Source organism: Heptranchias perlo, chromosome 22 (genome assembly GCF_035084215.1).
Source record: "Heptranchias perlo isolate sHepPer1 chromosome 22, sHepPer1.hap1, whole genome shotgun sequence".
NCBI classification, from domain to species: Eukaryota; Metazoa; Chordata; class Chondrichthyes; order Hexanchiformes; family Hexanchidae; genus Heptranchias; species Heptranchias perlo.
This window is the reverse complement of record NC_090346.1, coordinates 51,379,252-51,393,631: the sequence shown is the minus strand read 5'-3', so window position 1 is coordinate 51,393,631 and position 14,380 is coordinate 51,379,252. Positions and strand designations below refer to the sequence as shown.

Sequence of the window (14,380 nt, the reverse complement as noted above, 5' to 3'; positions counted from 1 at the left end):
CCCAAACCCGCGACCTCTACCACCTAGAAGTACAAGAGCAGCAGGCACATGGGAACAACACCACCTGCACGTTCCCCTCCAAGTCACACACCATCCCGACTTGGAAATATATCGCCGTTCCTTCATTGTCGCTGGGTCAAAATCCTGGAACTCCCTTCCTAACAGCACTGTGGGAGAACCTTCACCACACGGACTGCAGTGGTTCAAGAAGGCGGCTCACCACCACCTTCTCAAGGGCAATTAGGGATGGGCAATAAATGCCGGCCTCGCCAGCGACGCCCACATCCCATGAACGAAAAAAAGTGTGTTTGTGTGTGTTTGTCTGCGTGTGTTTGTCTGTTTGTGTGTTCGTATGTGTGTATGTTTGTCTGTGTGTGTTTTGTGTTTGTGTGTTTTTTTGTGTGTATGTGTGTGTGTTTGTCTGTGCGTGTTTGTTTGTCTGTGTGCGTGTTTGTCTATTTGTGTGTGTCTGTGTGTGTTTGTGTGTGTGTTTGTTTGTCTGTATGTATGTGCATTTGTCTGTGGTGTCTGTGTCTGTGTTTTTGTCTGTTTGTGATTGTTTGTCTGTGTGTGTGTGTTTCTGTGTTTGTCTCTGTTTGGCTGAGTGTGTCTGTTTATGTGTGTTTGTGTGTGTGTTTATGTGTGTGTTTGTCTGTTCGTGTGTGTCTGTGTGTGTTTGTGTGTGTGTGTGTCTGTCTGTGTGTGTTTGTGTCTGTGTTTGTCTGTGTGTGTTTGTCTGTGTGTGTGTCCGTTTGTGTGTGTGTCTGTCTGTGTGTGTTTGTGTGTATGTCTGTGTGTGTGTTTGTGTGTGTGTTAGTCTGTCTGTGTGTGTTTGTTGGTTTGTGTGTGTCTGTGTATGTTTGTTTGTCTGTTTGTGTTTGTCTGTGTGTTTGTTTGTCTGTATATGTGTGTGTTTGTTTGTGTGTGTGTTTGTCTATTTGTGTGTGTGTTTGTGTTTGTTTGTGTGTGTCTGTGTGTGTTTGTTTGTTTGTCTGTATGTATGTGCGGTTGTCTGTGTGCCTGTGTGTTTTTGTCTGTTTGTGTGTGTTTGTCTGTGTGTGTTTGTGTTTGTGTGTTTCTGTGTGTATCTCTGTTTGTCTGAGTGTGTCTGTGTGTTTATGTGTGTCTTTGTGTGTGCGTTTATGTGTGTTTGTCTGTTTGTGTGTGTCTGTGTGTGTTTGTCTGTCTGTCTGTGTGTGTTTGTGTCTGTGTTTGTGTGTGAGTGTGTCTGTGTGTGTTTGTCTGTGTGTGGTAGTCTGTGTTTGTGTCTGTATGTGTGTTTGTCTGTGTGTTTGCGTGTGTCTGAGTGTGTGTTTGTCTGTGTGTGTGTCTGTATGTGTGTGTGTGAGATTGTTTGTGTGTGTTTGTCTGTGGTGTGTGTGTGTTTGTCTGTGTGTGTTTGTCTGTGTGTGTTTGTCTGTATGTGTGTGTGTCTGTGTGTGTGTGCATGTGTGTGTGCATTTGTCTGTGTGTGTTTGTCTGTGTTTGTGTCTGTATGTGTGTTTGTCTGTGTGTTTGTGTGTGTCTGAGTGTGTGTTTGTCTGTGTGTGTATGTTTGTCTGTGTGTGTGTCTGTATGTGTGTGTGTGAGATTGTCTGTGTGTGTGTTTGTCTGTGGTGTGTGTGTGTTTGTCTGTGTGTGTTTGTGTGTGTGTGTGTCTGTGTGTGTGTTTGTCTGTGTTTGTCTGTTTGTGTGTTTTTCTGTGTGTGTGTTTTTCTATGTGTGTGTCTGTGTGAGTGTGTCTGTGTGTGTATCTGTTTGTGTGTGTGTTTGTATGTTTGTGTGTGTGTCTGTGTTTGTCTGTGTGTTTGTGTCTGTGCTTGTCTGTTTGTGTGTGTGTCTGTTTGTGTGTTTGTCTGTGTGTGTGTCTGTGTGCGTCTGTGTGTGTATGTCTGTGGTTGTCTGTGTGTGTCTGTGTGTTTGTATCTGTGTTTGTCTGTGTGTGTGTTTGTCTGTGTGTGTCTGTGTGTAAGTGTGTCTATGTGTGTGTGTGTGTGTGAATGTGCATTTTTGCGTGTTTGTGGGGACATCAGTCAGGGAGAGATTCAGGGTGGGCTGTGATGCCACAACACTCATTGTGTGTGTGTTTGTCTGTTCATGTGTGTCTGTGTGTGAAGGAACAGCAATATATTTGCAAGTGTGTGAGTGTTTGCGTGTGTGTTTGTGTTTGTCTTATTTTTTATTCGTTTATGGGATGTGGGCATCGCTGGCGAGGCCGGCATTTATTGCCCATCCCTAATTGCCCTTGAGAAGGTGGTGGTGAGCCGCCTTCTTGAACCGCTGCAGTCCGTGTGGTGAAGGTTCTCCCACAGTGCTGTTAGGAAGGGAGTTCCAGGATTTTGGCCCAGCGACGATGAAGGAACGGCGATATATTTCCAAGTCGGAATGGTGTGTGACTTGGAGGGGAACGCGCAGGTGGTGTTGTTCCCATGTGCCTGCTGCTCTTGTCCTTCTAGGTGGGAGAGGTCGCGGGTTTGGGAGGTGCTGTCGAAGAAGCCTTGGCGAGTTGCTGCAGTGCATCCTGTGGATGGTACACACTGCAGCCACAGTGCGCCGGTGGTGAAGGGAGTGAATGTTTAGGGTGGTGGATGGGGTGCCAATCAAGCGGGCTGCTTTGTCCTGGATGTTGTTGAGCTTCCTGAGTGTTGTTGGAGCTGCACTCATCCAGGCAAGTGGAGAGTATTCCATAAGGGTACGGTAGCGTAGTGGTTATGTTACTGGGCTAGTAATCCAGAGGCCTGGACTAAAATCCAGAGTCACGAGTTCAAATCCCACCACGGCGGCTGGCGAATTTAAATTCAATTAAATAAAAATCTGGAATTAAAATACCAGTATCAGTAATGATGGCCATGAAACTACCAGATTGTCGTAACAACCCATCTAGTTCACGAATGTCCTTCAGGGAAGGAAACCTGCCGCCCTTACCCGGTCTGGCCTATATGTGACTCCAGACCCACAGCAATGTGGTTGATTCTTAATTGCCCTCTTAGGGATGGGCAATAAATGCTGGCCTTGGGGAGTCAGGAGGTGAGTCACTTGCTGCAGAATACCCAGCCTCTGACCTGCTGGGTGAATGTGTGTGTTTGTGGGGACATCTGGCAGGGAGAGACTCAGGGTGAGCTGTGATGCCACAACACTCATTGTTTAAGCTCACAATAAAATAATGGCAATCTGAGTGAGGTATTGGGGAATTGTATCACAGTAAGAGTTGGGGAAAAACGGGGAACAAAAGGGATGTTTCTGACACACAAGGACATAATTCAGTCGGATTTAATTTATTTAAAAGCAGTGTTAAGAAACTGATTATTCCTTTAAATCAGAGTCCACAAAGCAACTCACCGTTTGAGACTTTTAACAAATTTACTCGTTGGCTGAAAGAGATGCTTGAAGCTCTTGGACATTGAGTGTTTGCGGCCCTGCAGATGGATCTTCGAATTTTCTGGAAAAGCCAAACAAACAAGAATTTTTCATGCAGATAAACATTGAGCTTCCAAAGCTTTACGAACATAGTCTGGGGCTGGCAGCATTTTTGAAATACTTAGCTGCAAACTTGGCTTGTCTCTTAAGGCGACTGCACAGGTACTGCTTGTGGGAAGTGGTCTAAATAGGTCGTGACATCATTAGAAGCGAATTATTGTTTTTTGGAGTTTCTTTAGATGATGTTGCCTGGATCCTAAACCTCAACATCAGAGAGAAACAGCAGATATGAACTGGGTTTCTTTCCCTTTCTATGTACATTTTTAAGATTGTTCAGTTGTGATTTGTTCTTATTTGTAGCAAGTGTGACCTCAGACTTAGGATCAGAGAGAGATTACAGCACAGAAAGAGGCCGTTCGGCCCATCGAGTCGTGCCGGCTCGATGCAAGAGCAATCCAGCTAGTCCCACTTTTTTCATGATTCGTTCATGGGATGTGGGCGTCGCTGGCGAGGCCGGCATTTATTGCCCATCCGTAATTGCCATTGAGAAGGTGATGGTGAGCCGCCTTCTTGAACCGCTGCAGTCCGTGTGGTGAAGGTTCTCCCACAGTGCTGTTAGGAAGGGAGTTCCAGGATTTTGACCCAGCGACGATGAAGGAACGGTGATATATTTCCAAGTCAGGATGGTGTGTGACTTGGAGGGGAACGTGCAGGTGGTGTTGTTCCCATGTACCTGCCTTATCCCCGTAGCCCGGCAATTTTTTTTCTTTGAAGTACTTATCCCGTTCCGTTTTGAAGGCCATGATTGAATCTGCCTCCACCACCCCCTCGGGCAGTGCATTCCAGATCCTAACCACTCGCTGTGTAAAAACGTTTTTCCTCATATCACCTTTCGTTCGTTTGCCAATCGCCTTAAATCGATGTCCTCTGGTTCTTGACCCTTCCGCCAATGAGAACAGTTTCTCTCCATCTACTCTGTCCAGACCCTTCATGATCTTGAATTCATCGATCAAATCTCCACACAACCGTCTCTGTTTCAAGGAGAACAACTTTGTGTCTCCGACAGTAAGGGACACAGTAAGGGACAGAGAATGGGATAGAGTATGGGATAGAATAAGGGAAAGAGTAAGGGAAAGAGTATGGGATAGAGTAAGGGATAGAGTATGGGATAGAGTAAGGGAAAGAGTAAGGGAAAGAGTATGGGATAGAGTAAGGGATAGAGTAAGGGATAGAGTATGGGATAGAGTAAGGGATAGAGTATGGGATAGAGTAAGGGAAAGAGTAAGGGAAAGAGTCAGGGAAAGAGTATGGGATAGAGTAAGGGATAGAGTAAGGGATAGAGTATGGGATAGAGTAAGGGAAAGAGTATGGGATAGAGGAAGGGAAAGAGTAAGGGAAAGAGTATGGGATAGAGTAAGGGATAGAGTAAGGGATAGAGTATGGGATAGAGTAAGGGATAGAGTATGGGATAGAGTAAGGGAAAGAGTAAGGGAAAGAGTCAGGGAAAGAGTATGGGATAGAGTATGGGATAGAGTAAGGGATAGAGTATGGGATAGAGTAAGGGAAAGAGTAAGGGAAAGAGTCAGGGAAAGAGTATGGGATAGAGTAAGGGATAGAGTATGGGATAGAGTAAGGGATAGAGTATGGGATAGAGTAAGGGAAAGAGTCAGGGAAAGAGTATGGGATAGAGTAAGGGATAGAGTATGGGATAGAGTAAGGGAAAGAGTATGGGATAGAGTAAGGGATAGAGTAAGGGATAGAGTATGGGATAGAGTAAGGGAAAGAGTAAGGGAAAGAGTCAGGGAAAGAGTATGGGATAGAGTAAGGGATAGAGTAAGGGATAGAGTATGGGATAGAGTAAGGGATAGAGTATGGGATAGAGTAAGGGATAGAGTAAGGGATAGAGTATGGGATAGAGTAAGGGAAAGAGTAAGGGAAAGAGTCAGGGAAAGAGTATGGGATAGAGTAAGGGATAGAGTATGGGATACAGTAAGGGAAAGAGTGAGGGAAAGAGTAAGGGAAAGAGTATGGGATAGAGTAAGGGATAGAGTATGGGATAGAGTAAGGGAAAGAGTAAGGGAAAGAGTAAGGGAAAGAGTATGGGATAGAGTAAGGGAAAGAGTAAGGGAAAGAGTCAGGGAAAGAGTATGGGATAGAGTAAGGGATAGAGTATGGGATAGAGTAAGGGATAGAGTATGGGATAGAGTAAGGGAAAGAGTAAGGGAAAGAGTCAGGGAAAGAGTATGGGATAGAGTAAGGGATAGAGTATGGGATAGAGTAAGGGAAAGAGTAAGGGATAGAGTAAGGGATAGAGTATGGGATAGAGTAAGGGAAAGAGTAAGGGAAAGAGTCAGGGAAAGAGTATGGGATAGAGTAAGGGATAGAGTAAGGGATAGAGTAAGGGATAGAGTAAGGGATAGAGTATGGGATAGAGTAAGGGAAAGAGTAAGGGAAAGAGTCAGGGAAAGAGTATGGGATAGAGTAAGGGATAGAGTATGGGATACAGTAAGGGAAAGAGTGAGGGAAAGAGTAAGGGAAAGAGTATGGGATAGAGTAAGGGATAGAGTATGGGATAGAGTAAGGGAAAGAGTGAGGGAAAGAGTAAGGGAAAAAGTATGGGATAGAGTAAGGGATAGAGTATGGGATAGAGTAAGGGATAGAGTAAGGGATAGAGTATGGGATAGAGTAAGGGAAAGAGTAAGGGAAAGAGTCAGGGAAAGAGTATGGGATAGAGTAAGGGATAGAGTATGGGATAGAGTAAGGGAAAGAGTAAGGGAAAGAGTAAGGGAAAGAGTATGGGATAGAGTAAGGGATAGAGTAAGGGATAGAGTATGGGATAGAGTAAGGGAAAGAGTAAGGGAAAGAGTCAGGGAAAGAGTATGGGATAGAGTAAGGAATAGAGTAAGGGATAGAGTATGGGATAGAGTCAGGGAACGAGTATGGGATAGAGTAAGGGATAGAGTATGGGATAGAGTAAGGGAAAGAGTAAGGGAAAGAGTAAGGGAAAGAGTATGGGATAGAGTAAGGGATAGAGTAAGGGATAGAGTATGGGATAGAGTAAGGGATAGAGTATGGGATAGAGTAAGGGAAAGAGTAAGGGAAAGAGTCAGGGAAAGAGTATGGGATAGAGTAAGGGATAGAGTATGGGATAGAGTAAGGGATAGAGTATGGGATAGAGTAAGGGAAAGAGTAAGGGAAAGAGTCAGGGAAAGAGTATGGGATAGAGTAAGGGATAGAGTATGGGATAGAGTAAGGGATAGAGTATGGGATAGAGTAAGGGAAAGAGTATGGGATAGAGTAAGGGATAGAGTATGGGATAGAGTAAGGGAAAGAGTATGGGATAGAGTAAGGGATAGAGTAAGGGATAGAGTATGGGATAGAGTAAGGGAAAGAGTAAGGGAAAGAGTCAGGGAAAGAGTATGGGATAGAGTAAGGGATAGAGTAAGTGATAGAGTATGGGATAGAGTAAGGGATAGAGTATGGGATAGAGTAAGGGATAGAGTAAGGGATAGAGTATGGGATAGAGTAAGGGAAAGAGTAAGGGAAAGAGTCAGGGAAAGAGTATGGGATAGAGTAAGGGATAGAGTATGGGATAGAGTAAGGGAAAGAGTGAGGGAAAGAGTAAGGGAAAGAGTATGGGATAGAGTAAGGGATAGAGTATGGGATAGAGTAAGGGAAAGAGTGAGGGAAAGAGTAAGGGAAAGAGTATGGGATAGAGTAAGGGATAGAGTATGGGATAGAGTATGGGATAGAGTATGGGATAGAGTAAGGGATAGAGTATGGGATAGAGTATGGGATAGAGTAAGGGATAGAGTAAGGGAAAGAGTAAGGGAAAGAGTCAGGGAAAGAGTATGGGATAGAGTAAGGGATAGAGTATGGGATAGAGTAAGGGAAAGAGTAAGGGAAAGAGTCAGGGAAAGAGTATGGGATAGAGTAAGGGATAGAGTAAGGGATAGAGTATGGGATAGAGTCAGGGAAAGAGTATGGGATAGAGTAAGGGATAGAGTATGGGATAGAGTAAGGGATAGAGTATGGGATAGAGTAAGGGAAAGAGTAAGGGAAAGAGTAAGGGAAAGAGTATGGGAAAGAGTAAGGGATAGAGTAAGGGATAGAGTATGGGATAGAGTAAGGGATAGAGTATGGGATAGAGTAAGGGATAGAGTATGGGATAGAGTAAGGGAAAGAGTAAGGGAAAGAGTATGGGATAGAGTAAGGGATAGAGTAAGGGATAGAGTAAGGGAAAGAGTAGGGGAAAGAGTATGGGATAGAGTAAGGGATAGAGTAAGGGATAGAGTATGGGATAGAGTAAGGGAAAGAGTATGGGATAGAGTAAGGGATAGACTATGGGATAGAGTAAGGGATAGAGTATGGGATAGAGTATGGGATAGAGTAAGGGAAAGAGTCAGGGAAAGAGTATGGGATAGAGTAAGGGATAGAGTAAGGGATAGAGTAAGGGAAAGAGTAGGGGAAAGAGTATGGGATAGAGTAAGGGATAGAGTAAGGGATAGAGTATGGGATAGAGAAAGGGATAGAGTAAGGGATAGAGTAAGGGAAAGAGTAAGGGAAAGAGTATGGGATAGAGTAAGGGATAGAGTAAGGGAAAGAGTAAGGGATAGAGTATGGGATAGAGTAAGGGATAGAGTATGGGATAGAGTAAGGGATAGAGTAAGGGATAGAGTAAGGGATAGAGTAAGGGATAGAGTATGGGATAGAGTATGGGATAGAGTAAGGGATAGAGTAAGGGATAGAGTAAGGGATAGAGTATGGGATAGAGTAAGGGATAGAGTATGGGATAGAGTATGGGATAGAGTATGGGATCGAGTAAGGGATAGAGTAAGGGAAAGAGTAAGGGAAAGAGTATGGGATATAGTATGGGATAGAGTATGGGATAGAGTAAGGGATAGAGTAAGGGAAAGAGTATGGGATAGAGTAAGGGATAGAGTATGGGATAGAGTAAGGGATAGAGTAAGGGAAAGAGTATGGGATAGAGTATGGGATAGAGTATGGGATAGAGTAAGGGAAAGAGTAAGGGAAAGAGTATGGGATAGAGTATGGGATAGAGTAAGGGATAGAGTATGGGATAGAGTAAGGGATAGAGTAAGGGATAGAGTAAGGGATAGAGTAAGGGATAGAGTATGGGATAGAGTAAGGGATAGAGTAAGGGATAGAGTAAGGGATAGAGTATGGGATAGAGTATGGGATAGAGTATGGGATAGAGTAAGGGATAGAGTATGGGATAGAGTATGGGATAGAGTAAGGGATAGAGTAAGGGATAGAGTAAGGGATAGAGTATGGGATAGAGTAAGGGACAGAGTAAGGGAAAGAGTATGGGATAGAGTAAGGGAAAGAGTATGGGATAGAGTATGGGATAGAGTATGGGATAGAGTAAGGGAAAGAGTAAGGGAAAGAGTATGGGATAGAGTAAGGGATAGAGAATGGGATAGAGTAAGGGAAAGAGTAAGGGATAGAGTAAGGGAAAGAGTAAGGGATAGAGTATGGGATAGAGTATGGGATAGAGTAAGGGATAGAGTAAGGGAAAGAGTATGGGATAGAGTAAGGGATAGAGAATGGGATAGAGTAAGGGATAGAGTAAGGGATAGAGTAAGGGAAAGAGTATGGGATAGAGTAAGGGAAAGAGTAAGGGAAAGAGTCAGGGAAAGAGTATGGGATAGAGTAAGGGATAGAGTATGGGATAGAGTAAGGGAAAGAGTGAGGGAAAGAGTGAGGGAAAGAGTAAGGGAAAGAGTATGGGATAGAGTAAGGGATAGAGTATGGGATAGAGTAAGGGATAGAGTAAGGGATAGAGTAAGGGAAAGAGTATGGGATAGAGTAAGGGATAGAGTAAGGGATAGAGTATGGGATAGAGTCAGGGAAAGAGTATGGGATAGAGTAAGGGATAGAGTATGGGATAGAGTAAGGGAAAGAGTAAGGGAAAGAGTAAGGGAAAGAGTATGGGATAGAGTAAGGGATAGAGTAAGGGATAGAGTATGGGATAGAGTCAGGGAAAGAGTATGGGATAGAGTAAGGGATAGAGTATGGGATAGAGTAAGGGAAAGAGTAAGGGAAAGAGTAAGGGAAAGAGTATGGGATAGAGTAAGGGATAGAGTAAGGGATAGAGTATGGGATAGAGTATGGGATAGAGTATGGGATAGAGTAAGGGATAGAGTATGGGATAGAGTATGGGATAGAGTAAGGGATAGAGTAAGGGATAGAGTAAGGGATAGAGTAAGGGATAGAGTATGGGATAGAGTAAGGGATAGAGTAAGGGATAGAGTAAGGGATAGAGTATGGGATAGAGTAAGGGATAGAGTAAGGGAAAGAGTATGGGATAGAGTATGGGATAGAGTATGGGATAGAGTAAGGGAAAGAGTAAGGGAAAGAGTATGGGATAGAGTAAGGGATAGAGAATGGGATAGAGTAAGGGAAAGAGTAAGGGAAAGAGTAAGGGATAGAGTAAGGGAAAGAGTAAGGGATAGAGTATGGGATAGAGTATGGGATAGAGTAAGGGATAGAGTAAGGGAAAGAGTATGGGATAGAGTATGGGATAGAGTATGGGATAGAGTAAGGGATAGAGAATGGGATAGAGTAAGGGATAGATTAAGGGAAAGAGTATGGGATAGAGTAAGGGAAAGAGTAAGGGAAAGAGTCAGGGAAAGAGTATGGGATAGAGTAAGGGATAGAGTATGGGAAAGAGTGAGGGAAAGAGTAAGGGAAAGAGTATGGGATAGAGTAAGGGATAGAGTATGGGATAGAGTAAGGGAAAGAGTGAGGGAAAGAGTAAGGGAAAGAGTAAGGGAAAGAGTATGGGATAGAGTAAGGGATAGAGTAAGGGAAAGAGTAAGGGATAGAGTATGGGATAGAGTAAGGGATAGAGTATGGGATAGAGTAAGGGATAGAGTAAGGGATAGAGTAAGGGATAGAGTAAGGGATAGAGTATGGGATAGAGTATGGGATAGAGTAAGGGATAGAGTAAGGGATAGAGTAAGGGATAGAGTATGGGATAGAGTAAGGGATAGAGTATGGGATAGAGTATGGGATAGAGTAAGGGATAGAGTATGGGATAGAGTATGGGATCGAGTAAGGGATAGAGTAAGGGAAAGAGTAAGGGAAAGAGTATGGGATATAGTATGGGATAGAGTATGGGATAGAGTAAGGGATAGAGTAAGGGAAAGAGTATGGGATAGAGTAAGGGATAGAGTATGGGATAGAGTAAGGGATAGAGTAAGGGAAAGAGTATGGGATAGAGTATGGGATAGAGTATGGGATAGAGTAAGGGAAAGAGTAAGGGAAAGAGTATGGGATAGAGTATGGGATAGAGTAAGGGATAGAGTATGGGATAGAGTAAGGGATAGAGTAAGGGATAGAGTATGGGATAGAGTAAGGGATAGAGTAAGGGATAGAGTAAGGGATAGAGTATGGGATAGAGTATGGGATAGAGTATGGGATAGAGTAAGGGATAGAGTATGGGATAGAGTATGGGATAGAGTAAGGGATAGAGTAAGGGATAGAGTAAGGGATAGAGTATGGGATAGAGTAAGGGACAGAGTAAGGGAAAGAGTATGGGATAGAGTAAGGGAAAGAGTATGGGATAGAGTATGGGATAGAGTATGGGATAGAGTAAGGGAAAGAGTAAGGGAAAGAGTATGGGATAGAGTAAGGGATAGAGAATGGGATAGAGTAAGGGAAAGAGTAAGGGATAGAGTAAGGGAAAGAGTAAGGGATAGAGTATGGGATAGAGTATGGGATAGAGTAAGGGATAGAGTAAGGGAAAGAGTATGGGATAGAGTAAGGGATAGAGAATGGGATAGAGTAAGGGATAGAGTAAGGGATAGAGTAAGGGAAAGAGTATGGGATAGAGTAAGGGAAAGAGTAAGGGAAAGAGTCAGGGAAAGAGTATGGGATAGAGTAAGGGATAGAGTATGGGATAGAGTAAGGGAAAGAGTGAGGGAAAGAGTAAGGGAAAGAGTATGGGATAGAGTAAGGGATAGAGTATGGGATAGAGTAAGGGATAGAGTAAGGGATAGAGTATGGGATAGAGTAAGGGAAAGAGTAAGGGAAAGAGTATGGGATAGAGTAAGGGATAGAGTAAGGGATAGAGTATGGGATAGAGTCAGGGAAAGAGTATGGGATAGAGTAAGGGATAGAGTAAGGGATAGAGTATGGGATAGAGTCAGGGAAAGAGTATGGGATAGAGTAAGGGATAGAGTATGGGATAGAGTAAGGGAAAGAGTAAGGGAAAGAGTAAGGGAAAGAGTATGGGATAGAGTAAGGGATAGAGTAAGGGATAGAGTATGGGATAGAGTATGGGATAGAGTATGGGATAGAGTAAGGGATAGAGTATGGGATAGAGTAAGGGATAGAGTAAGGGATAGAGTATGGGATAGAGTAAGGGATAGAGTAAGGGATAGAGTAAGGGATAGAGTATGGGATAGAGTAAGGTATAGAGTAAGGGAAAGAGTATGGGATAGAGTATGGGATAGAGTATGGGATAGAGTAAGGGAAAGAGTAAGGGAAAGAGTATGGGATAGAGTAAGGGATAGAGAATGGGATAGAGTAAGGGAAAGAGTAAGGGAAAGAGTAAGGGATAGAGTATGGGATAGAGTAAGGGATAGAGTAAGGGAAAGAGTATGGGATAGAGTATGGGATAGAGTATGGGATAGAGTAAGGGATAGAGAATGGGATAGAGTAAGGGATAGAGTAAGGGAAAGAGTAAGGGAAAGAGTCAGGGAAAGAGTATGGGATAGAGTAAGGGATAGAGTATGGGAAAGAGTGAGGGAAAGAGTAAGGGAAAGAGTATGGGATAGAGTAAGGGATAGAGTATGGGATAGAGTAAGGGAAAGAGTGAGGGAAAGAGTAAGGGAAAGAGTAAGGGAAAGAGTATGGGATAGAGTAAGGGATAGAGTATGGGATAGAGTAAGGGATAGAGTAAGGGATAGAGTATGGGATAGAGTAAGGGAAAGAGTAAGGGAAAGAGTCAGGGAAAGAGTATGGGATAGAGTAAGGGATAGAGTAAGGGAAAGAGTAAGGGAAAGAGTAAGGGAAAGAGTATGGGATAGAGTAAGGGATAGAGTAAGGGATAGAGTATGGGATAGAGTAAGGGAAAGAGTAAGGGAAAGAGTCAGGGAAAGAGTATGGGATAGAGTAAGGGATAGAGTAAGGGATAGAGTAAGGGAAAGAGTAAGGGAAAGAGTAAGGGAAAGAGTATGGGATAGAGTAAGGGATAGAGTAAGGGATAGAGTATGGGATAGAGTAAGGGATAGAGTATGGGATAGAGTAACGGAAAGAGTAAGGGAAAGAGTAAGGGAAAGAGTATGGGATAGAGTAAGGGATAGAGTAAGGGATAGAGTAAGGGAAAGAGTAAGGGAAAGAGTATGGGATAGAGTGAGGGACAGAGTGAGGGACAGAGTGTGGGATAGAGTGTGGGATAGAGTGAGGGACAGAGTGAGGGATAGAGTGAGGGATAGAGTGAGGGATAGAGTGTGGGATAGAGTGAGGGACAGAGTGAGGGACAGAGTGTGGGACAGAGTGAGGGACAGAGTGAGGGACCGAGTGAGGGACAGAGTGAGGGACAGAGTGAGGGACCGAGTGAGGGACAGAGTGAGGGACAGAGTGAGGGACAGAGTGAGGGACCGAGTGAGGGACAGAGTGAGGGACAGAGTGAGGGACAGAGTGAGGGACCGAGTGAGGGACAGAGTGAGGGACAGAGTGTGACCACACCTTCACTGTTTATTTTATTTTGAGCCGAGCAACCAGCTTTTGAAGATTGCTGTTGAAATGCAATGATGACTGCGAGTAATGCTGAGCATTGATGATTGGTGGGTGAACTGCCTCGGTCTCTGCTCAGACTCACCATGGCACAGACAGTGCTGGTGAATGTTCTTGATTTGATTCAGCAGATGGTCCAGGACCTCGGTCTGCCCACTGCGCTTCAGTTGCTTGCCATCGTACTCTCTCCAGTCTGGGAAAAAGGGAGTAAGAGAGAAAGCATGTTAATGCTGATCGTAATTGATACTAGCTCAATTCCTAAATTTAAACCTGAGATAGATAGCTTTTTGCCAACCAAAGGTATTGGGGGATATGGGCCAAAGGCAGGTATATGGAGTTAGATCACAGATCAGCCATGATCTTATCAAATGGCGGAGCAGGCACGAGGGGCTGAATGGCCGACTCCTGTTCCTATGTTCCGATGTTTGTTAATTTTGGATCCTGGTTCTGAGTTTTGATGGTGTCGGGGACGCCTCGCGGAAACAGCACAGACCCTGTATCCCTGAGCAGCAGGAGGACTCCTCCAGGGCCCACAAAATAACCCGGGCCACGGCCACCCCAGGAACTCCCCCCTCCCCTCCCCCTCCCCTCCCCCTCCCCCACCGTGTGATCACCCCTCCCCCTCCCCCACGTGTGATCACCCCTCCCCCACCGTGTGATCACCCCTCCCCCTCCCCTCCCCGTGATCACCCCTCCCCCACCTGTGATGACCCCTCCCCCACCGTGTGATGACCCCTCCCCCACCGTGTGATGACCCCTCCCCCACCGTGTGATCACCCCTCCCCCACCGTGTGATGACCCCTCCCCCACCGTGTGATGACCCCTCCCCCACCATGTGATGATCCCTCCCCCACCGTGTGATGACCCCTCCCCCACCGTGTGATGACCCCTCCCCCACCGTGTGATGATCCCTCCAATAAACCATCAACACACTGACCATCATCCAGGACAACAAACCATCAACACACCGACCATCATCTGGGACAACAAACCATCAACACACTGACCATCATCCAGGACAACAAACCATCAACACACTGACCATCATCTGGGACAACAAACCATCAACACACTGACCATCATCCGGGACAACAAACCATCAACACACTGACCATCATCTGGGACAACAAACCATCAACACACTGACCATCATCCGGGACAACAAACCATCAACACACCGACCATCATTCAGGACAAC

General features: G+C 44.7%; 1 protein-coding gene across 4 annotated transcripts in view; it reads right to left on the bottom strand.

Moving 5' to 3' along the window:
* ankfn1b (ankyrin repeat and fibronectin type III domain containing 1b) overlaps positions 1-14,380 on the bottom strand; it is an 834,116-nt gene that overhangs the window by 117,330 nt on the left and 702,406 nt on the right. For all 4 annotated transcript variants that reach the window (XM_068003637.1, XM_068003639.1, XM_068003638.1 and 1 more), the window contains 2 exons: positions 13,268-13,375; positions 3,340-3,439 (listed from right to left, as the gene is read on the bottom strand). In XM_068003637.1, the coding sequence (XP_067859738.1) occupies positions 3,340-3,439; positions 13,268-13,375 (208 nt within the window). The remainder of the gene's footprint in view (positions 1-3,339; positions 3,440-13,267; positions 13,376-14,380) is intronic.